This window comes from Gopherus flavomarginatus, chromosome 15 (assembly GCF_025201925.1).
Source record: "Gopherus flavomarginatus isolate rGopFla2 chromosome 15, rGopFla2.mat.asm, whole genome shotgun sequence".
Lineage (NCBI taxonomy): Eukaryota > Metazoa > Chordata > Testudines > Testudinidae > Gopherus > Gopherus flavomarginatus.
In genome coordinates, this window is record NC_066631.1 from 11,659,984 (window position 1) to 11,683,787 (window position 23,804).

At 42.5% G+C, this 23,804-nt stretch overlaps 2 protein-coding genes across 4 annotated transcripts in view; one reads left to right on the top strand and one right to left on the bottom strand.

The window, feature by feature from the left end:
• The window catches only part of C15H12orf43 (chromosome 15 C12orf43 homolog), a 13,950-nt gene extending 5,730 nt beyond the window's left edge, over positions 1-8,220 (bottom strand). Inside the window, exons 1-6 of one of the 2 annotated variants that reach the window (XM_050923646.1) lie at positions 5,949-8,220; positions 5,385-5,767; positions 3,558-3,603; positions 2,727-2,825; positions 1,887-1,960; positions 1,439-1,529 (exon numbers count right to left, since the gene is read on the bottom strand). In XM_050923646.1, the coding sequence (XP_050779603.1) occupies positions 1,439-1,529; positions 1,887-1,960; positions 2,727-2,825; positions 3,558-3,603; positions 5,385-5,763 (689 nt within the window). In that variant the 5' untranslated portion in view covers positions 5,764-5,767; positions 5,949-8,220. Of the gene's footprint in view, positions 1-10; positions 1,115-1,438; positions 1,530-1,886; positions 1,961-2,726; positions 2,826-3,557; positions 3,604-5,384; positions 5,768-5,948 lie in introns of those variants that run through there. The other variant, XM_050923645.1, reaches the window with a different exon arrangement.
• Positions 8,221-8,412: 192 nt separating this feature from the next.
• LOC127034602 (E3 ubiquitin-protein ligase RNF185) overlaps positions 8,413-23,804 on the top strand; it is a 71,177-nt gene continuing 55,785 nt past the window's right edge. The window contains exons 1-6 of one of the 2 annotated variants that reach the window (XM_050923594.1): positions 8,413-8,560; positions 16,348-16,579; positions 18,408-18,426; positions 19,143-19,255; positions 19,816-19,870; positions 22,712-22,829. In XM_050923594.1, coding sequence (XP_050779551.1) covers positions 16,398-16,579; positions 18,408-18,426; positions 19,143-19,255; positions 19,816-19,870; positions 22,712-22,829 — 487 coding nt within the window. In that variant the 5' untranslated portion in view covers positions 8,413-8,560; positions 16,348-16,397. The remainder of the gene's footprint in view (positions 8,561-16,347; positions 16,580-18,407; positions 18,427-19,142; positions 19,256-19,815; positions 19,871-22,711; positions 22,830-23,804) is intronic. The other variant, XM_050923597.1, reaches the window with a different exon arrangement.

Here is a 23,804-nt window from a genome sequence, read left to right on the forward strand (position 1 = left end):
GCACACAACATTATATTGAATGAGACTACGAGGCATTTATTGTTATTGAATTCTACTGCACACTGGCAGATTTAATACCATGAAAATAAAGCATCGAGGGAGACAGTTTTGAAAGAAATACCTGCTTATAACAATTAAGTGATACCATTGCACAATCTTTTTATAGTTCTGCACAGGACCCCTGGAGAGGTGTATATTCCATGGGAATTAGTAACACATCAGGTTTCGGTAACATACTTCTGGTGATTTTAAGAGAGGGAGGTGGGTCCCCAAGATTTGCCACGATATTTATGGATGAGTCAGTCTCTCTCACAGCCTGGAGCTGTTTCTCCCATGGTTCTGGCAGCAGATGTTGGAGAGGTGAAGTAGGAACTGATCTTCTGCCACCATCTCCACCAAAATCAGTTTATCGCACACGTGCACTAGCTCCAGGGCACAGGATTTGGGCTGGATACACAGAAGGATCCGACCAGGGCAGAGGTGACTCTAATAAGTCCCTGTATCGCCCAAATCCCTCAATGCAAGGTCTGCATAACCAGCAATGCAAGTAATTGGTTTGTGATGGAATGGAAAAGGGGAGGTCCCCAAGGGATGCCTCAACAAGGGCAGTCACTTAAACTCTTACTCCTTTGACTCCCCTAAAACAAAAGCTTTGCCAATTGTTTCCCCACATTTCCAGCAGAGGACAATGTGCAGGAACTACTAACTTTGTTAACTTTTCACCATCCTTCTTCCATCCTGACCATATGTGGTTCATAGAGCAGAATCATCATTTGCTTCTTTTCTGATAATCTTTTTCTTCTTCTTCACCACACTAGGCAATGTTGTTTCCTCTGTACATCTGCCTTCTTGCCTCGTGCACTCTCCATCAATGGATGATAGAGTCGTGCTGCTGATCTGGTCACATCCTGCTGTCTTCTGTTCATTATTATGTTCACCTCTAGCTTTCTTCTTCCTTTTCTTTTTCTTCTTTTGGTTGTGCTCTGTGCACTCCTGCATGTGAACCTGGCTGGAATCCGGAGGCATCACAGAAAAAGCACTTTGCTTCAAGATATCTGCTGCTGACACAGCAGCCTCTTGGTATCTCTGCCATTCCTGGTCACTGTCCAGCTCACTGGAAGGGTTGCAAGCAAAGTGGGAGGTAAGTACATTACTCTTTCATCCTGAATTCACCCAAAGCACAGACCCTGAGATTAGCATAATCTTGATAAATGTAATGACTTCGTGACTCAAAAACGTATTCCAGTGACCGCTTAACCAGGCTGTACTCCAAGCTGTCCTTTAAGATGCATTATGTGCATTGGAAAAATTAATGCAAGTTGAAATTCCTAGTTTCCCTGCACTAGGAAAAATATTTTTCCAACGTCAAATGTAAAAGGAATCTCTGAAACACAGCATGGAGTAGTTTTTGGAACAAAGTAGCAGAATAACACCTCACCTAGAACTGGAAGGTCGTCGCCTCCTGGCTGAGAGCAGAGGTTTGGATTTCCCACAATCTCCTGGAACAGATGAAGACAATAGGCGAAAGCCTAAGAAAACACAAAAAGGAACAGGGGGAAATAAATAGGTTAGCAAATTATTTTAGACAAGATATAAAAAAGAGTCAGTAGCAGCAGCTAACAGCAATCCAAGTATGAGGCAACAGTGGTGTCCACTCTCACATGGAATTTACGTTGGCCTGAAGAACTAGACGGTGTTAGTTAAGCTTTCTGCACTATTACATAAAGACAACAACTCCTGCTGATATTAACAAGAAGTCCTTCTACTGCACTCTTTCTTCAATCTAGAGCACTGTATGAACTAATATCAGATAAAATTAATTACATTTGTCCCAGTGGAGAGCTATTAGATGAGTGCTGACAACAGTGACTGTGCTTGGAACTCACCATCATCTTCAGAGTCAGCTGTTTGCATGGAAGTCTGTGCAGGACCTGATGAATCCTCCAATACAGTGATGTAGCTACAAGAAAGACCACAGTCTGAATTTAGGAAAGGAAACAAGGATTCAATTTTATGCCAGCCAGGCTAACTTTAAGAAGTTGGAAATGTTAAACAAGATTAAGGTGAGCAGTTAAGTAACCTTTTCGCAGTGGGTTCATTTTAATTTTTTTTATACTATCTCCACAGAGCACGGCCATTTCATTCAGAAGCATGGCACATAGAAACTATGCATATACAACAGTCCAAGCAGCCAACTCACATTGTATTCTAGGCCCATTAGTTCCCATGGGCCATACTTCCACATGAAAGAAGGGCAACAGCAATCTGCAATTAGGTGAAGTCTTTGAACACTTACCACAATGCCCGCACAGCTCTGAGTTAGGCTGAATTTGTTTGTTGTATGGATAAGTTGACAAAACGATCACAAACGTGGACTGGGGAATATCCTCAACAGATTCAAAGCCTTGCCATAAATGGAGGTGGCTCTGATAAATCTCAATCCTGTCTATTCCCTTCCTAACACAGAACACAGGTCTACATTATAGGATAGGACAAGGGTCAGTTCACAAGCATTAGGAGCTCAGTCACAGGCCAGCAGTATGCATAGAGATGTAGGAAACAAGAAGAGAAACCAAAATATAAGACGTTTCCCATGGAAAAAGATGTATTTAACTCTTCAGTGATTCCCACTTCTACCACTCAAGGGTACTGATACTGCTCTTGCAAGGGAAGATTCTGATTAAGGCTTATTTAATCTCATAAGGCTGTGCTTTGGTACTAGTTACCTGTCTAACATTGTTCCCAGTTTCTTTGCAACATGTGCTCTGAACTCTGGTGTGGTCTGTAATTCGTTGCCATCTTTGTCATGGTCATTCACCTTCTGTCTGTTTGAAATAAAAACAATGTGTGATCTCCTTCAGACCCAGTAACCATCTGCTGCTTTCACCTAAAACTGAAGACTGGGGACTGGCAATGGGATAGAGAGCCTTAGACCACTAAGTGATCAATTCAAATCCAGCTCAGACTGATAGTGGCCAAAAGCAACTACCATCAGAAGGCTGTTCACTAGCATGTGTGAAGTAGCTTGGGTAGTCTCAGTATAGTCCACATTCCCTAAGCATCAACCGATGTCCACATTCCCTAAGTATCAACAACATAATTGGTATTAACTGACCCTTTGCTGAGAGTCTCAGCAGCACAGGCCAAGGATTGGAGCCTGAATGCTCCTACCATTCCTTTGTCCCCGAAGAACAGAGTTGCGGGTATATCAGCAAAGCAATGTGCTGCCGCTCACTCCAAACACGCCCCTGGAGAGAGGACTTTAGTAAAAGTTGCCAGGTTGATAGGCTTGGAGACTGTGCTTAAAAAGAAAAATATTGAGAATGAAGACAGAAGAATGTGGACTCCGTTGCAAGGCTTCTAAACCAAGGATTGCTTTCCCCATTGATCAGGAGAAATATTTGGCCACTTAGTATTCAACTGTAGACAAAAGACAATGTCTTATAATGGGAAGCCTCAGGTAACCTTAACTACTGTATAGGCAGCACAAGTTCTGCCTATAATCACCGTTTCATTTTTCTTCACGCAAACAGCACTCTGAAATCCAGAAAAAATACCTGAGACTAGGCTGAACTGGTAGTAATTTGTCCTTCCCAAAGCAACCTGACAAAACAAAGCAAAGGCAAATTAGAAATCTCCAAGACTAAAACACCTTTAATCCTAATTCCACTGTAGATTATTATATAGGGTAAAAGTAATTTTTGCAAGATAGAATAGTGGTCGCATTCAAAGGAGGATACGGTTATGGTTTGAAACATTCTTCAAGCAAACTCCATATCAAGTGACTAACTCCACTTGCTAAGATAGTGCAATATGAGTTTAATATTGGATCCAACATCTACTGGAGGAAAGCATCCAACTCTGGCAAGAATCCGATATATCTTTTTCTATTTCTATTATGATCCTAAATAGAAGACAAGCCAAGTCCTTCCCTGAAAGTACCATATTTCACATACTCTATGACACAGAGCCCCACAGAGAGACTAACTTTGAAGTTTGAATTCTGGAGTTGATAGAAAGGCTGCCAAATTCCTAGGAGTGAGGTACAGATGAAGATCACTGGCAGGGTGAAGGCACAAGACAGAGTAGATCTGAAGCTTTCTGGCAATTTAGCTACTGATTAAATTACCCAGAAATTCTGTTTGGATTGAGTAGCTGGATACTATGTCTGGTTTAAGTAGGAAACACCTATATTTTAAACCTTCTTTATGATTAAACAGCAGAGACAATAACATTATCCAGTGTTTAATATGAGGCAAGGTTGTTTTTTTGTTTGTTTTGTTTTTTTTTTAAACAGGAGTGTTTAGGGTCCCATCCAAATTGTAACAAATGACTTTTAGAGAACTATTACAAGATGCACTCTGCAGCAGAGAGGGAGCCAAGATGCATATTTCCAAATAATGTTACTGCCCTAAACAGTTAAAGCTTTAGTATAGTCCAGGAACATGGATGGATGCGGTCTACACGGCAGGACTAAACAATGTTTTAACTATAACAAGGCAATACTGTATTAAAACCCTGTCTATCACAGTTTAGACAGGATCTTAGAAGTCCCCCAATTTTCTGCTCTCTCAGCATCCAAGCAAGCATACTTTGGACAGCATGCAAGACAGTCTATGCACTTATACAGAAAAACAGTGGTACGACAGCCTGGGGAGTAAGGAGCCAGCATAGCAAAACGATTTTTCTTCTGTACATTAATTCCTCAGATTAAATTCAAAATATGATCCATAACTCAACTCTGTGATTTACACCCAGGGTCAGGCACAGTGAAGAAAGGCAGACAAGACACCAGACATGAGTCATGATGCTAGAGAATCCTCAGTCCTCCCAATTCTTTCATTTTGAGATTAATTATTTCAGACTTATTTTAAAGGATGTTTTTAAGAAGTGTTTTCTTACAGAGAGTGCAGGTTAGCATGAGATTTAATATGACATTTTCAAATGTTTTAACACAACCTATCCCTGTTTGAGTCACAGCTGAGTTCACCATTAGATTAGTTCCTAACCAACTGTACTCTAGACACGATCAGAATTAAACATAAAACTGCTGAGTTAATACTGGAGGAGCAACTGCCTTTGAGAGGCCACACTGTCGGGGGCAGGGGCTTGCACCCACCTACTGACCCATACGCCCCGCCAGCACCCAAAATCCAAGACTAGCCACCTCGTCTGCTTTGGGGTCTGATTGCTCTTGCTGAGATGTGGGCCAGTCACAGGCTCGGCTACTGGCCAGGGAGGCAGGAACGGAATTGGGATGTGACAGCCTAGGATTGCCCCTGACCAGGTGAGTCCAGCCAAGCATGGGAGGGGAAGGGCCTGCTCTCGGTGGGGCCTGCGGTCGCCAAACCAAAGGACCCCAGCGTCACCCCCAGCTGCCCTACCGCTGCCGGGCTCCGGCCGAACCACCGCCGACCGCTGCCCAGCCAGGTCCCAGACCGCCTCGCGAAATCGCTCCAAGTCCTCCGCGCTGCTGCTGTCTGAGTCCGAAACATTCGCGCCACAGCCACCCAGGGACGCGGCCATCTTGGAGACCGCATGGCATCCTGGGACTTGTAGTCCAGGCCACAGTGACAGAGGACCGAGAGCCTTCTGCTGAGCCCATGCGTTTGCAAGTTCCTGCTCTGGCGGGGAGACTCCACAACCCTCGCCTCTCCCTAAGGTGGACAGGGTGAGAGAGTGATGAGCTGCACTTCTCCGTAGGGCTGGTTTGGGGGGCCATGTTTGTAGCTCCCTCTGCAGTGATCCCTTCTGAATGATCATTTAGCTGAAAGGGACAATATAAAGATTTATGTCAGTGTTTCTCAACCTTTCAGGTTGGCAACCCCTTATCCAAAGTAAAAACAATTCATTAGCTGATTACATTTACTATAAGAGTGAAAAATGTATCAATGACAAGCCTATATATTTGTGTATATGTTTTGAGAAGTTGATGGAGAATACTTGACCTTGAAAGGCACAGGTGTGCAGGGACTGCAGGGATGAGATTTTCTTTGCTTTAGAAATGTTCAATATCTCACTACCAGCCTTGTTGCCTTTTGTGAAGTCCCTGGGGATGATGAACCACTGGGTGAAAAACATTGATTTATGGCATTCAAAACCAAGGTGCTGATGATGTACAGTCATCCACAGCACTCTGATATCACAGAGGGAGCAGAAAGTGTCTGCTAGGATCCATCTCATATGATAATCTTTCCTGCATTGTTAAGTGGAAGGAAGTTACATCTCAAAACAGATGGGAAGAGGGTCACAAGGTGCACAAGAATCCAGTAAAACATGGACAAAAAGTCAGGTAGGCAGTACCTACTCTGTATCAAGTGGGGTGAAACACATCGGTACTGCAGTGTAAAATAAATCTGCATTGTCACTGACTGTTGTATAACTGTTCTGTGCATACAGAGGACACAGTCTCCAAGGATCTGAAATAGGCTGATATAATTTACTAGCAAACTCAAAACTGAGTTAAAAAAAAAAACAAACACAAAAGGAACTGCACCACCCTACACTTTTAAGATCAGGTGGCATAAGGAATACATAATCTGCAATATCCCCGACTGGAGGTAAAAGGTTGATGGGTCAAAGTACAGACATTGAGATATGAGAGTATGAAGTTCATAAAGTGGCTACGTTCGGGTGTGGAGTATAATGAGTAGATACGATGATGAGGATGGATTGACCCTCATTTGGTGAGATTTCATGTTCAGGAAGTTTATGGTTCCAGTTCATACGATCCAACGGAGAAAGTCTCTTGGTCCCTTTCTCTTAGTCGAAAAACGATGTCACTCTGGCTCACGCCTCCTGGTACTGTCGTTGGCCGGTGATGTGCTCGATGTAGATGCCCCTGGACCATCGGATGGTGGCTGAGACCATGAGCCGTGCGTAGTGTTGACCGATCCCGCAGGTCCGCAGCACACGCTCGTTGCGGGGGTCCCAGGCACCCAGGGTTCCAACCATCAGGGCGTCCATCTGCACCTCCTAGCCCTTCGCTCTCAGGGTGTCAGCCAGGGGGGCGTAATTTTCTAGTTTATAAGCTTGGGCTTCCCAAAATGCCGGGGTCCTGTTGTCAAAGGAAACCGTGATGTCAACAAGGATGATCTTTTTCTGGGCCTCGACGGTGACGATGACATCAGGTCGTAGCTGGCTGTCAGTACTGGGGATGGTGCAGTTCACAGAGATCTCCTCCAGGCGTGGTGCGATGGCTTTCACGGGGCGGTTCTGGATGGTGTTGTAGCACAGCTGCCAGGCTCTGGAGTGGGGTTTGCAGGTGCACAGGACGTGGGGCTGGGTCTTGTTGGAGTAGCCACACTTCTGCAACACTTGTCTTGGTTCCTGTGGCGGATGGCTCCATTGAGCGGGACGCAGTTGAGTGGGACGCAGTGGATGAACTGCCAGTCAGCGAAACGGGTGAAGCCGCCCCCAGGCAAGCAAGTGGTTGCTGGCATCCCACTTGCTGGTCAACTCAAAGGCTTTACCCTGGTCCTGTTTATGCTTCAGGGTTTCCACATACAGCGAGTGGATGGAGGCCTTCAGGGTCCTCTCCAGCAAGCCCCTGGCACTTGGGGTGACAATGGTGTTGTTGTCAGACCTGATCTGCGGCACCAGGACTCCCAGCTCTTGGCGCTCCTCGCACCACTCCCAGCAGCAGCCAATGCGCTTCCCCAGGCAACACGTGGCGTTGCAAGTGAGGGACCACAGTGAAGTGATGTTGTGCCCATCCCGTCCTAATTCCCCATCTAGGGAGCCGCTCAGGAAGGTGGCAATGTCTTGGTTGGAGATACTACACACATCATCTTAACTGTGTGTTAGTTGATACACTTGTGGAAATTCCAGCATGGCTGCTTGTTTATAACTTTGCTGTGGATCTTGCGGAAGACATCTGCTACTGGTGTTGACTTCTTGGCTCTTAGGGACTCTGCTTTCCCAGGCTGAAGCCATAGGTAGTTCATGATCTGTTTAAAAACAATAAGACTGCAGGGGATGCGGGGTTGGACGGACACAACCACTATGGCTTAAACCATCTCCTCTGTCTCTGTATGTAGACCAGTGCAGAAGCTGCACTCTTCTCCCACACCCCCTAGGCCCCTGTGTGTGGAATCCAGACACTGAAGCGTGCTGCGGTGGTCTGGTTCCCTTAAGTTTAGTAGAAACAATACCATTGTTTGGTGTTTAACCTCAAGTTACCCCCTGCTCCACTGCCCTAGGAACCATGGTGTGTGGAACCAGCCTCCATTCCCCCTCATACTCCTCCCTCCCGTGTGGAAGCTGGACTCTTTTCGCCCCGCTCCCCCCGGTGCGCGGGATCTACGTGCCCCGGCCCTGAGGGCGTATGAGAGTTGCCCCTCGCCCCTCCGCTCTCCCTGGCAGGCGGAACCTGATGCCGCGGCCCCGCGTGCCGGTCGAGAGGCTGGTCCCGGACAATGCAGGCGGGGCTGGGTTTCCGGGGGGTCAGGTGACAGCGGCGGCCCAGGGAGGAGAAGCTGGAGCGGGGATTGGAGGCAGCTGGGAGTCCGAGTCTCGGGCTGTTGTAGTTGTCGTGGGGGTCGCGACACCTGCTTCTCAGGTGAGCACCAGGGGGACGGGCCTGAGACTGCCGGGGGCGGCTTCGAGGCCCTGCCTGGGGTTGCGGGCGGGCCCGAGGCCCGGGACGGGAAGCGGGCTGAGGAGGGGGTCGGTGGGGTGGGGCTGGGGACTTGGGCGGGGCTGAGCTGTCGGGTGGGTGTATTGGGCTTCCTGTCAAGTTAGCACTAGGTGGTCGGGAGCTGAAAGGAAAAGCCGAAACCTCTGGCTCCTCAGGCAGGCGCTTCTGGCTCTTACTTTGTCTGTGGGGGAGGGCGAACAGTTCGTGTGCAAGGGGGTGTCTCCTCACAGATACACTGAATTGACATCTGTTTACATTTCGTGTGTATTGCCTCAGGCTATTAACTGGGTAACTCGTAAGTCTGTATACGCAAAAGAACAGGAGTATTTGTGGCACCTAGCTCACTTCTTGAGCTGTAGCCGACGAAAGCTTATGCTGAAATAAATGTGCTAGTCTCTGAGGTGCCACAACGCTCCTGTTCTTTTTTTGGAAATCACAGTTTGTTAATGCTTACTTTCCCAAACTAGCACATGGCACAGGGTGTCCCAGTATCTGGCTTGACTCAGGTGGGAAATAACCCCTCCCCTCCTCATCTGTGTGTGGCTCTTTGTAAAATGTTATTTGGTAAACAGTTGCTTGTCCCAGTTGCATTTTTTCTGTAACACTGACTGTGTTAAGCGACAAAGAGTTTCTTGTCTTTTCTTTAGTGAATTATAGAATAGCAGATTTTAGGTTTACCTGTAACAGTGGGACTTTGATTTTTACTTTTGCAGCTGAGGGAGATGGTACTGCTCAATGATTGGAGCAGGAGTCCAATAGCAAGGAGAGTTGGATTCTATTCTCCTTTTTGCTTCTGGGTTTCTGTGTTTCTGCAGGGAAACAATTATTTGGTTCCCCATCTGTAAAAATTGGGATAATTTACACTCCTTTGTAAAGTGCTTCGGCCTCTTAACATTATTTATCACTCTTTACATTTAGATATTTTTTTCTCCCCAAGGACCTAAAATGTTTCATAAGTGTCCATCAAAGATGTGGCTATTTATAAATAGATGAATATTTGGGTTTTAGTTCTAATCTTCAAATGTAGTAACTTCTGATGTATTTTAATTGCCCTCTGGGATTCCTTTACATGCTTTAAACCACATAAAAACAATTATTTTTTATTTTTTTTAATTTAAAACAAAACCTCCCCTGGCAACCTATAAAGTTCTAATAAGTAGTCCACATAGTACATTTGTGACCGATTTTAATCCTGTAAAACATTACATAATCTAATATCATCTGAATATTTTTTTCTGGCGTTATCTAACTGATTATATCAGTTTTCTTTATCCCTTAGATTTGCCATGGTTTAAAAAAGAAGTGTGTTCATAGGCTTCATTCCAAGTTCTGTTTGAGTCTGTTATCTGTTTAATGGACGAGAGAGAGCGTAAAACAGAACAAAGCTATCTTTGTTTTTTACATGCTTGGTGTTCACAATATTTTTTTATACTAACAAAGTACCTTGCATTTGTATAGCACATTTCCCCTCAATGGATTCCAAATCACTTTTTAAACACAGGCCTCAATCCTGCATTCTAATCCTCTAGCATAGGTTTGTGAAGAGTCCCACTGAATAAAATGTGTCTGAATTGCTGCATGGGTCTCTGATAGTAGATTAATGTGCAATATGGTGTTTTAAATTGATGTTCAGTCTATATATATATATATATATATATATATATATATATGTAGGAACCACTTCATCTAACACTGAAAGGGATATACAGCACAGCAATATAAAAACCGCAAAAGAAGAATAGAACATGCATGACTGATTATCTAAAGAGTGAGTCAAAACATAACCTATTAGGAGATGGGGGAAGGGAATAAAGAGGCAAGTAGGTAAATGTATGTTTAATAATTAACAGTTTTACTTCAGAAGGAATGTACATGCTGTGAACGTCAGGAAATAAACTTACTGTTTTTCATGTGGCTGTCAGCAAACATCAGCTCTTGCAGAAAAAGTGACCTGTGACCATATGTTAGGTACACTTAAAGTTCAGAGAAGTCTCAAGTTTCAGATTTGTGTTTTGTTTTATGTCTGAGGGTCTTCTTCTAAACCTAGTGTCGAGAGAGAGATTTTCTTTAAACTTTTATAATATTAATGAAAACAGATCATTTTAAAATTTGGATTGCCATGTTTGCAACAAAAACATTGTAATTTTGTGCTAGTACATCAGAAGAAAGTGAACCTGAAATTTTCATTGTCCAAGCAGAGGGAAATTTAGAACTTGAACAAAACAGAATCTGTCATGAGAAGCAAACTAGACTTGAAAAATTCTTTAACTTTTAGTAATCTTTTTAGTAAAGTAACACTGTGACACGTTAGTAAAACGATCAAAGAAACTTGTTTTTCTATACAGGATTTTTAATCTGACAGTGTTCCTTTAAATCTAATATTTAAGATATAAAGCAAAGAGAAATAATTAAAAATGTTAATATGTAGTCAGTGACCTAGAGCCCAATTGGGAAGCAGTTATTCTTAATATTTATGAAATAAGTAACATTATAAAGCAAACACTTTTTAACATTTTATATACCCTACAAATATGATTTATAACTTAGGTGACATTATCATCTGATGCTTTCTATCCTGCACTCTGAATTATTGTCCATCTGTGCTCTTTGTCATTGAGATTTTTGGATGCTTTAATTTAAAATGTCGTGATCTCTTTTTTCTTGTGAAGTTCCTCATAGTTTTCAGAGGCAAATTGCTGTATCTCTGGAAAATCTCTAATTTCTCTTAGATCCATACACTTGGTCTCTTTCACTGGCTGATGCTTCAGCCCTGCGTTTCCTGGTGCATCGTTCCCCCACTTCTCTACTCCACTCTATGTCTTTAGAATATATTTCCTAAATATTTTGTGGGTATCTTCTCCTCAGTTGTTTCTTGTAGGCGCACAGGTGAGCACATAAACCTCACCAGTCTCCCACGCTATTTATTTCCCCCTCAGTCTCTCAGACCATCTGTTGCTCTGAACTGCCATGGAACCTTCAGGCCCCAGAGTGCCATCTGCTTCTTAAAGCCCTCTTTCTCCTCACATATTCATTTGCTCTTTCAACCAGACTGGCTCCAGAAAAGTCTTCTGCCCCTTCACCCCCTTTTTGTTTATTTAAGGACATCTGCATGAAAACAAGTTCATTTTTTCTTAACAGTTCATCTGTTCCTGCTGTTTGTTCCCCATGTCAAGTAGTAATACACTGTGATATCAGTAATTTCCACAGCAACCAGTTATGATATCACAGAGGATGATGATTTCAAATGGGGGAATAAACAGCAGGAACAGATGGACACTTAAGAAACAAATACTTTGTTTTCATGGAAATGTCTTGATAACAAAGAACAAGGGAAGAAAAGTGGAAAATCTTTGAAAACTTGCCATGAGGTCAGAAGTAACTGTTGCACCTTCTCCTTCCTTCAGTTTCTTTAATGGTCCTGGCATTTGTGAGTTGGGCCTTGAAGAGCTGGTCAAAGGACAAAGGTTTAGTAAACCTAGATCAGGGGTCGGCAACCTTTCAGAAGTGGTGTGCCAAGTCTTCATTTATTCACTCTAATTTAAGGTTTCGTGTGCCAGTAATACATTTTAACGTTTTAGAAGATCTCTTTCTATAAGCCTATACTATAACTAAACTATTGTTGTGCGTAAAGTAAATAAGGTTTCTAAAATGTTTAAGAAGCTTCATTTAAAATTAAATTAAAATGCAGAGCCCCCCCCCTACCCCCAACTGGTGGCCAGGACCCAGGCAGTGTAAGTGCCACTGAAAATCAGCTCGTGTGCCGCATCATGCAGATGTCCTTAAATAAACCTGTGCCATAGGTTGCCTACCCCTGACCTAGATTATTACCATTATACACCCATTTCTTTCTCCTCACTTTTAATAAACACTCTTGTGTTTAATTTAACCTGAAAGCAACAGTGGCTCCTGAGGTGCTTTTGGCGTCTCCTGAATCGAATAGAAAAAGGGTCTGGCCTATTTTATTTGATTTTCTTAAGTGTACTTCTCTGCCTCCTATTCTGTTTCTTTTAACAAGCTCAGGTGGTTGACTGAAGGTGGTATCATCTTGGAATTTACTCTCAGACTTATGAATCTGTTCTATTTAGAACATAAGTGATCCAGTTATTATGGATTGAGCAAATGTGCTGCTTACTCTCTGGCTCTCAAATTTTCTCACTTTAATTTCAAATGTATAAATAATAATGTTTGTACAATACCATAGGAGTCTGCATAGTGCTTTACAGATAAATATAAGATTGTCCCTTCTTGCTCCAAAGAGTTTATTACAAACTAGGTTAAATAAGACACATTGTGCCTCAGTGAGAGATTACAGCAGACAAGTGGGTGAATGAGACAGTCTTCCACAGTACATGCTCATAAGGTTACTTGTTGTTGTCTTAGCTTATTAATTATGTTTGTAATCTTTTTATTTTTTTAATTGATGAATTCCTAATGGGGGATTAGATCTGAAAGAGAGTACTGAAGAGAGACTTGGAGGAGGTGCAGTTACAGGGTCAGGAAGGTCTTTCTTTTCAGGAGTATGGGTCAGCATTGGAGAAAGTACAAAGGCTTTCGTGGGAGAAAAGCTGAACCGGGTCATCTGACGGACAGCTCAAGTGTGGTGAAGGAAGTTATTGGAAGAAACAGAAGTAATTAAGCCTTTTTGTGTATCTGGTTTGTGTATCTGGTTTCTTGCATTATGACCAAATCTGCTTTAAAAAGAACATTAAATCCAGGTCTGAAAATTCATGCTATGGATCCCAAAATCTGTAGGGGTAAATCCTTCCCCTATCTCTCCTGCTACTAAAATATTAAACCAATATTTAAAGCAGAATACCACGTGAGCGAATCCTGGTACTTCAAACATTAACTTCTTGCTTCAGTTTTGGATTTGTTTTGTTATTGGGGTTCATTTAAACATTCATTATCTGAGCAAGATAAGCTAATATTGCTAAAGATTCTGGTAGAAAGGATGCATGAGAACAGTGAAAATTGTTTTTTAATGTGTAGTTTGGGAATTGGTAGCATTTCCACCTGTCCTGTACTAAAGCATTTTTTTTTTTTTTAATAACAAGGGCAAACTGCCTTGCTGATGAGGGTAAATGAAGCCATGCTGTGAAATGCTAGGAGTCAGCAGTGCTGAGAGGCAGTGTGCGTTAAGGCACAGTAGTTGTGAATGCTGAGCTGTCCTTCTGGGACCCCAGGCAAAATGATGTAACTGAGTGAAAAAGCTCTGTAGAAATAAATCTCTTCTCCTTCCCCATTTGTTCTGTTGTGGTGTCATTGATGCAATACTTTAATTGGGCTCAGGCTTGACACTTTTTTAGTCCTGCAGCAGAACTGCATTGTATGAAAAGAACTCTGTGATAAAAGCTGGAGATACTGAAGTTTTGTGTTACAGCTCTGTATGTGTGCTTCAGCATTACTCAGGAAGCTGAGGTGACTTTTTTAGTACTTGTGGGGTAAGTTATGCAGTCAGTAGTTTATGAAAGGTTCTAGTTGCCCTTTCTAAATAATTAATTTCTGTGTACTTGTGAAAGTTTTAGACAGCCATCTGTTTCTTTGATTTATAGTATCTATGATTTATAGACTTTCAGCATCTTCGTATCTGAGCTCCTTATATATTTTTAATTGTTTTTTCTTGGTTAATTGTTACTGACTCAGCAGATATAGATTTGTTCTTGATTTCTGGATTAAAAATCAGAGTAGATGTTTGGTATTTGTATTGGATAATAAAAAGTATATCTCTATTCCCTGGGATTTACATGTCTTGTACCCATGCTGCCTCCATTCTGTAAAGTGCTTCGGGATTCGCATGTCATGGAAATCTCATACTAAGGTTTATGGTAGTTACGTTTTAGCAGAAAGAAGTAAAAAGAGAGAGAATCCTGCTGAGTAGACATATACCGTATGTGCTGCACAGGTAACATATTAACATGAGTCAAGAGCATGTGAGCTGTACAAACAACTGGGATATTCAGTCCTCATTATACTGGGTGTTTCTGCAACATAATGGCTTGAAATGTTCACTGTTCACTTCCACCCACGGCCATGACAGCAGTGAGAGGGATAAGAAACAAGGTTTTAAAATAAATATATCGGAATTTTTCAATTTAAACTAAATATATATTTTAAAAAAATACGTGTAATTAGGTAACTTTGAAATTGACAATCTGTTAAGGCGTAAACTTATTGTTATATAGTTAAATAATTTTAAATTAAATACAAAAAATATTAAGCAGTGTATGTTTGCTGCTGAGTTTCAAAGAAAGTCAGACTTACTGAACTGTTGTAAGCATCTGGAACCCAAATTTGTTGAAGTTCTAAACCAGATTTTGAGAGCAGATAGCCTCTTCTGCAGGTGCAAGAGAGTAACTTTTTAAATTTTTAGTTTATTCAGCTAGTTCAGTTCAATAGCTAGTTCAGTCAAAGTTAAGAAGGAAAAAGCAGGAAAACTTGTCTTCCTCTCCAAATCTAGGAATAAAAATCAGGTATAAGAAGATGAGATCTACTGATTCTAAAATCTTGAATGACATGGTGACCAGAAACACTCATTTCTGTTTGCTAACTACAAATAATGCTTCCTTTGTTTAATACATCATCTAGTTTAAAATGCAAAACATTGATACACTTTTTTTTCTTATGTATCCGGTACATTTAAGGTAGTTCTATTTAAAACCAAAATTTAAAATGCTGTTTTTGTTTGTGTATTATAAGTGAATTCCAAACAACCTCCAAAAGGAGCTTGACACAAATCACAAGTTAAAAAAACAAAAAACTTATGTAGTAAATAAGAAAAACCCATTTACCATTTTTCTAACATAATAAAAATGTAAAAATTAAGAATCTCCATAAACGTAAATTAAACTGTATAATTGCTTAAATAAATGTGTATAGATATATTGTATCCCGTGGTTAGCAAAAAGAAGTACCAAATTTAGTACAAAGGCTGCATTCAGTTGCAAGTCAACATGTTTTAATTTTTCCAATCAATGAGAATCTTGAGAAAAATAGCTAAAAAATACCAATGTGAAACACACATCTAAAATTGATGATTTAAATCAATCCACCCTGGTGTGAGTATCACTTCCATCCACCTTCTTTTCCCGGGCTCCTGATAACCTGAACTAATGGATGTAAAAAAAAAATCCTAGGTGCATTGAATGACCCGTATGTTCAACCTGAGAGTTTGTGGGGGAGGGGAAGGGAGATAAAAAAGACCTCTTTAGTTTTCTTGTAAACCTCACTGAATTCTAGAAGAAAGGTGTGACGTGGTCTCCTGACATGGTCCTTTGTTAAACTCCTTTTCAGGCTGTGCTCAGAAATTTGTGCCCTGTACTGAATTTTGGGAAGAGCACATATGACTAAATGTACATGTATCAACAATACACTTTGCAAAGAGTAACTGCTCTTTGGTAACATTTACAAGAAGTTGGAGATGAGAAACCTGTCTTAATTTTCAGCCTTGGGGTTTAATGTGCTAGTCAGTCAGTGCACCCAGAATTTTAATATGTAGGTGATATCAACAGCTAGGTCATATGACAGATATTCAAGACAGCTTGACTTCTAAAAAAAACTTCTCTTGGCTGCCATAAAATTGAGATGTTGGAATGTGGGATCCAAATGGTCCTTGGGCAAGTAATCTGAATATTTTTTTTCTTCTTTCAATTTCAAATAGGACAATAATGTAACAGTAATGCAACTGGAATTTCTTTTTCTCTGCCTCATAGGATTCCAGTCGGAAGATTTTACTGACCTTGGATCTGATTAATTCCTGAGGATGGCAAGTAAAGGGCCCACGTCGTCTACATCCACTGAAAACTCCAGCACTGGAGGGACCAGTGGCAGCAGCAGTAGTAATGGTGCTGGGGACAATACTAATCAGGACAGCACTTTTGAATGCAACATCTGTTTAGACACTGCCAAGGATGCGGTTATCAGCCTGTGTGGGCACCTCTTTTGGTCAGTATTCTGCTTTCCTTAGGTAGGCCAGAATATGGGTCTGGGACAAACACGCTTTTATCATCCAGGAGCTGAGGATGTAACAAGGTTAAATCTCAGATGAAAAGTCCAGCCTTGTAATCTTAAAATGTGAATGGCATTATGGACTTGGAATTGAATGCTGTAAGCAGAAATGTGCCAACTTACTGTTCTGCCCCGGATCCATTTTTCTGTTAAATATGTAGTTACTCCAGGCTAGCGTTGGTCTCCTTAAGTTTAGCTTTTGGTAGCCCTCTGAATTGTTGTGCTAAAACTAAATTGCACAGCCTTGATTAATATAATTTGGCAGAGCAATATTATTCTCATTCATGCCTTCTGGCTTGGTACACACCCACTGTTTGGGTCTAAATTCCTCTGTAACCCACCCATACCTGGAACTGCTTTGCACCTTGTCCTTGAAGCAGGCTCTGGAGTCCAAATTATGCATTTTTATGCAAATCGCACCCTCACCGCAGGCCTCCTTTCATTGCTAGTGCTGGCAGAAATGTTGTAGAGAGCCTGTTTTTTGTTGTGAGGTTATTTTTCTTTCCCTACACCATCTTGGCAGTGGCACTAGCTCTTCAGGTCCACTGTCTGTCCAATGTGAGCAGATGTCCCATAAACACAGTGAAAATGTTATGCCTCCCATGTGTCTTGTCCGGGTTTGAGCATTGAAGTAGATTGCCCTGCTTTTCCACAATACTTCAGTGGGCTGCAATGGTATCTTTTGCCTCAAATGTTACTGTTTTGGTGTAGTTGAAAGATGAAATGATACAGGAAATAACCCTCCTTCCCCAATTTTTTTTTTAAATGCAACAGTTAGCAAGAGTTGACATTGCTAATTGTGTGGGGTTTTAAACACTATGAATTAAATTCAGGTCTCAGTTAAACCTGTGTGGTTGCGTGGGTGAAAGCAAGTAGAATTTGGTTTCTGGTGTCAACATATCAGCCGTAGGGGCTTGTTATCTGGCTTTTTTTTACAATGAAACCTTCTTGTGATCACAACTTTTTGATTAAACCACCTAAGTGGGGTGACTTTACACCAGGATTGAAGGTCCAGTCTTTCGGTGGACAATCTGCGTATTGTTTATAATACTTGGAGAGCAGTTGATTGCAGTGTCTTTTGATAAGTAGTCTTATTTTGTGGCCTGTTTTTGTTTGATTTTGACTTTTTTAAAGTTGCCACAAGGACTTTAATTGAAGTAAAGTGTCTTAAAGGAGAAATTAGAATAACCCTACTCTGTTCCTCATACTGCATGCCCATTTTAGAATTAACAGTGTGATGCATAATGTACATTTCTCCATATCTCTCCCAATATTTTAGCCATGTGATTCTTAAGATCCTAACGTCATTCAGTTGGCATCTTTTTAATTTGCAAATTTGCTTAGGACATGAGCGCATGGTATCAGTGAGCAGAATCTGTGCAGAAAGGCCTAGAAGGATGAATTTAAGCCTTTATGTATGCCTTTTGTGCTGATATCTAAAGCGGTGGAACTTCTAGATGGTGAGAGTACAGGGACCAAGAGTTGTGATGTGGTTTCTGTCCATTTGGCAACCTAGTGTCAGACTGAAAAACTGGAAGGGCCAGAGGAGGTTTGACTTTGGCTGTACTTTCAGAAGTTCAGTTTGTTCTAATGCAAAGTTATGGTACTGACATTGCTGATTCTTTAACCTTCTGCTGTCCCTTAGGTGTGCTGTCCCCAATATACTCTCTATATTTTCCAAATCTCAGTGTAAGTTACTAACTACATTTTTTTAAACTTTCTCTCTTTCTGTCCTGTTATCAAATCACCCTGGGAATACCAACAGTTGGCCTTGTTTACACCAGGTAAGATCGTTTTCTTTTTACTTTGTCTTTCATCAGCTCCTATTACACAATAACCCCCTCAGTCCTCTAGGGTATTCTGTCAGAAGCTGCAATATCCCCTTTTCTTTCTAAGCACACTTGCTTCTCTCCAGGGCAACCAGAATGCACTAATGAAACTTAACATGCAATAATTTGTAATCTACTTTTCCAGAGGAAGAGAAGGTTAAGCCCAAAGTCCCTTTTCTTTTCAGGGTCTTAACCACTCAAATATTTAGTGATTCAGGGAGGAGAGTTTGCATATGGCAGACGAGAGGGCTTAGTATGTAGATTAAAAACTTGAAGCACTTCTCTTGCCACACTTACTGTTACACCGCTACTCTGTATATGTTAGAATCATAGAAACAAGAGATGAGACAAGACTAGTCCTTCCTTCCCCAGGCCAGTGCGGGGTTGTTTCTACAGTGTAGTTTTCAGAGTTTTCCCAGCCCAATTACAAATGTACACTTCAGCAGATGTGATATAGCAGTTTATTATACTAAACTGCAGCAAGTACTGCCCAAATCTGAGGCACTTTGGTATTTCCGAAGGGTAGGCAGTTTGCCTCCTTGTTTTTCAGAATACCTGTAGAATTCTATTTGGCTGGCTTTTGTGTGGCTGTGTGAGATATATTTGTATGTTGTAATTGTTCCATTGTTCTGAAGGTGCCTTATTTATTTGGTTTTATTTTTCTCTTGTAGTGGTTAGAGACCAGGCCAAACAGGCAGGTGTGTCCAGTATGTAAAGCAGGAATCAGTCGAGATAAAGTTATTCCTCTGTATGGAAGGGGTAGTACTGGGCAGCAGGACCCCAGGTAAGGAATCTAAATGCAGCCACTTCTTCAGAAACCACAAACCTAATTATTATACAGTTGATGTGTCAGATAAGAGATGGCCAAAACTTAGGGGAGGTGATATGTCTGCCAAATACATCCTGGCTCTCCCAGGATCTGGATTCCCACACTCTGTTTCTTGCTTATCTGTGGAAATCTATTTGAACTGAATTGAACACTAATTACTAACTGAAGACGGCACATTGTGCAAAATATTACCTGACTAGGACAACTTGGACAGGACGTTCATTGGGTTGATCACAGTTTTCAAGCTCCCTTGATTGTGAAATGCAACAAGGATGTTGCTGCACAGAAATGTAGAATCTCAATTTGTGGATTTGGAACTGGAGGTTCAACTAAGTGACGGGCCTGTTGGCCCCTGCTAGTAAGCTAACTGCACACAGGTCTGCTGCAGCAATTCAGTGGTCTCTGGACATCTGTGAAAGAGCAATTAGTGTTGGTTCTATTTTACTGGCCAGGGCAGGAAACTAATATTACACCATATATCACTACGTTTATACTAACTCTGCTGTCTTTTCCAGAGAAAAAACTCCACCACGACCACAGGGACAGAGACCTGAACCAGAGAACAGAGGGGTAAGTAAAACAAACAAGTTAAAGTGGAAAGATTGGATTAGGATTTGGGGAGGAGGGAGACCAACTGTGGAGATCCTTTTATATTGCCTATTGTACATCTCTTGGTACCTGATGTTGTGTTGTGGATGCCTCCATTCCTCAGCATTTTATAGCACGAGTTAACTTTAATCAAACTTTACAATTAAAGCATACAATACGGTGTTGCTGGGGATATTATCTTTCATAATCAGAACGTGCTCCGTATGCATAAGTGGTGCAGTGCTTCTGAAAATGTTTCTGGATGTATCTCTCCTTTTTGTCAAATGAGCGGTGTCTTGGAAATGTACACCGTGGGTGCTTCTGTCACTGTATGCCAAAGGTCCCCAAAGTGTGGGGCACACCCCCTGAAGGGGCCATGGAGGAATGTCCTGGGGACGCAACGAGGTCCAGGCCAGCCTCCATGGAGGGTGGAGAGGGAGTGCCATCCAGCCCCTCCACACCCCCAGCTCTGCTCCTGTGTCTGGCCCCAGCCCCAGCCTCAGCGCAGCTCCGCTGATGGCCCCACGCCAGCTCCAAGCCTCACCACTAGCCGTGGCTTCATTCTCAGCCCGGAGCCGAGGCTGGGGGCAAGGCTGGGAGTGGAGCCATATCTTGCAGCAGGCCCAGCTACCAGCCTACACCACACCCTGGCTGGGACCCCATCCTTGGCCCTTGACCCTGTCTGTGTTCCTTCCTCACCCTCCCCGCCTCCCAGAGCTGCAACCGTGCTCCCAGTTCCAGGGATGTGTGGACAGGAGTAAGGGGGGGGCATGATCCTCAAAAGTTGTGGGACCATTGCTGTGTGCTGATATCCACTTCACTATAGAACATTCCTTTACCATGTTTATATATATGCACATCCCAAATAGAGTGGGGGTACATTTATGCAAGCAGCAGCCCAGGTATGTAAATACAGTGAATATAAATAGTAACTGTTCCCCATGTACAGCCTATCAGGATAGATCAGAGTTTCCTAGGACAGTAAGAAGTGAGCGTGACCTGATGAAACACTTGCATATTTCCATGTAATTCAGCTTCAGGTCCCCAGAGAGCACTCGAATATCTCATTGCTTCAAACAAACAGCCCTGCTGGGTAAGACTGAGGAACACTTCTGCATTGAATAAACGGGAGCTCAGTAGTTCTCTGTCCGCGGAGCATTGCCTTCTTATTAAATCAGCTGCTGCATCTTGGTAGAACCTTTCAGCAAGTGCTGCCATTAATTGGAGGAATCTGGCATAAAGACATTGCAGCAGTGGTGCTGCTTCTCCAGTTTCCGAACCTGCAGGAGTTGCCATGCAAAGAAGCATTGCTGCATCCAGGGCCGGCGCGTTCATTTAGGCGACCTAGGCGGTCGCCTAGAGCACCAGGATTTGGGAGGGCGGCATTTTGCCCTCGGCGGCAATTCGACGGCGTGGGGACCTTCCGCACTCTGGGTCGGTGGCGGCAATTCTGTGGCGGGTCCTTCACTCGCTCCGGGACCCGCCGCTGAAGTGCCCCAAAGACCAGGAGCGCGGAAGGACTCCCCTCTCCGCAGAATTGCTGCCAACGACTGGGAGCCCGGAAGGACCCCTGCCTAGGATGCCAAAAACCCTGGCGCCGCTCCTGGCTGCATCTGGCCCCTTTTGTAGGGAGTTGAGGACAAGACAACTGTCAACTAGACAGAAGAGTCAGGGGATTAGTCCATAAACTCTAGGTCTAAGAATTATGTCACTGGGATCAGTTCTGTGTACACTCAAAGCTGGACAGCTAGAAACTAGGGTATTCTCCAGAACTGATACCATTGGTATAATTCTGAGACAAGGCGGCAATCTTCTTTGGATTGGTGGAGTCTGGCACTAGGGTAACTGTTTGCTCTCCCACAGCCATTCCTTACAGTATCATTGTTTTGTTTCATACTACACCTCCTTGGGAGCCAAAAAATCTTACCGCGTTATAGGTGAAACCATGTTATACTGAACTTACTTTGATCCACCGGAGTGCGCAGCCCCCCCCCCCCCCCCGAGCACTGCTTTACCGCGTTATATCCAAATTCGTGTTTTATCGGGTGGCATTATCACGGGTGGCTCCAGGCCCCAGCATGCCAAGCTGGCAGAGCGCCCCCCCGCGGCATGCTGCCCTGCTTGGGGCGGCGAAATGTCTAGAGCCGCCCCTGAGCATTATATCAAGGTAGCGGTATAGTTGTTTCCTAAACATTGCACCCATTTAAAGGATTTGGATGTTCCTTGATTCAGGAGTTTCATCTTTCTGCTTGGCTAGACTAACTCTGCAATTTTGCTTTGGACCCTCTACAGTCAGTCAGTGATGTTGGATCATAAAGCAACCCTTCCTTCCCTCCTACATCACATTATGTTGTATATAACCTATTGTAGGCTCCTTGGGGCAAGAACTCTTCCCCCTCCTCCCCATAAAGCTTCCTATGGTGCTATAGGAACACAATTTTAAAGTGACTGTGCACAGCACTTTACATATATCCTGAGAAGCAATGTTGGGTAATTTTTCATGTTACTTTTGTTTTAGATTGATGGACAGCAGATATTGACTCATAATTAAAGCTTTTTTAAAAACACAGTGAGTGATATCAAATTATATAAATTATGATACATTGTCAGATATCTAGTGAGAGAATTACAAAAACATTTAGCATTTGCTAACTTGTAGCCCTCAAACATGAGCTGCAGTGACGTGTGGGACCATACAGGCACATACTGACAACTGCCAGACATTTAGCCTAAAGGAGTCCATTGACATGGAATATTTGGCTTTACTCTGTCTTGCAGTATAAATGACAGTAAGTTTCACTTCCATTTTTTCCTTCTTTGCAGGGATTCCAGGGCTTTGGGTTTGGAGATGGTGGCTTCCAAATGTCGTTTGGAATTGGGGCATTTCCCTTCGGTATATTTGCCACAGCATTCAACATAAATGATGGGCGGCCTCCACCAGGTATTATGCATCTCACCTTCTGGGAAAATCTCACAGGAGAATAAATTTCATATAGATTAATTTGTATCTTTCAAGCAAAGAACCTGCTAAATCACTAACTTGTCTGTATGCCAAAGTAAACCAGTGAAACAACACGTAGGGAAACACCCCTTTGAGCACACTGTGTTGGTGCACTGTAGAGCTAATCATTTAAAGGTGAACAACAAAGGGAAAACCTTTGCTGTGTATTATATAAAATACATTTTAAAGGTGTTTTTCTGGTGGTTTTACATTAGAAAATACCAGCTTATGACTTCTCTCTGCTTTGCTGAAGGGCTTTTTGGAGGATTGAAGAACTGGAGAACAATAGTGACATTGTAGGTTAAACAGGTTTTAACAAAAAATGTTTTAAAACAATCTGACTGAACATTCCTTCCACTCAGGTGAGAACTGGGAAAGCCCCTTCAGTGATCTGAGCGCTTCCATTCCAGTCCTCCAAAAGATTCTCTAGGAAAGCCAGAGAAGTTGAGACCTGAATTTCTAGCATTTTTAAAAAGGACAGCTCCCACATACACAATATATGATGATCTTTTTTCATCCCAAAAAAGTTATCAGTCTTTATGTACCATAAAGAAGAAGAAAAAGCAAGAACACTACTTTCTTTGCTTTGCAGTTCATCTTCAAGATGATCACTTATGTGCTACAACAGATAACTTCCTGGTGAATTAATTTCAGTGCTGTCAATTGAGTAAAACCAGTTGGGTTACTTTAGTACAGTGTCCTCATTCTGAGGATTGCCAAACAGCCTGTAAAGCTGAAGGGTTTGGCAGTCCCTCTGCACAGTACTCAAACTGCAAGAGTCTGCCTGTTTTGGGCAGAAAACCTACAGCCCAAGATTTCCAGGGCTGCCTGTGATAAACCTTTTAGCCAATAGTCTGCCATACTGTGTATAGAGTAAAGGAGCCCCAGTCCATGTATTTCATTTGGAATAATGAG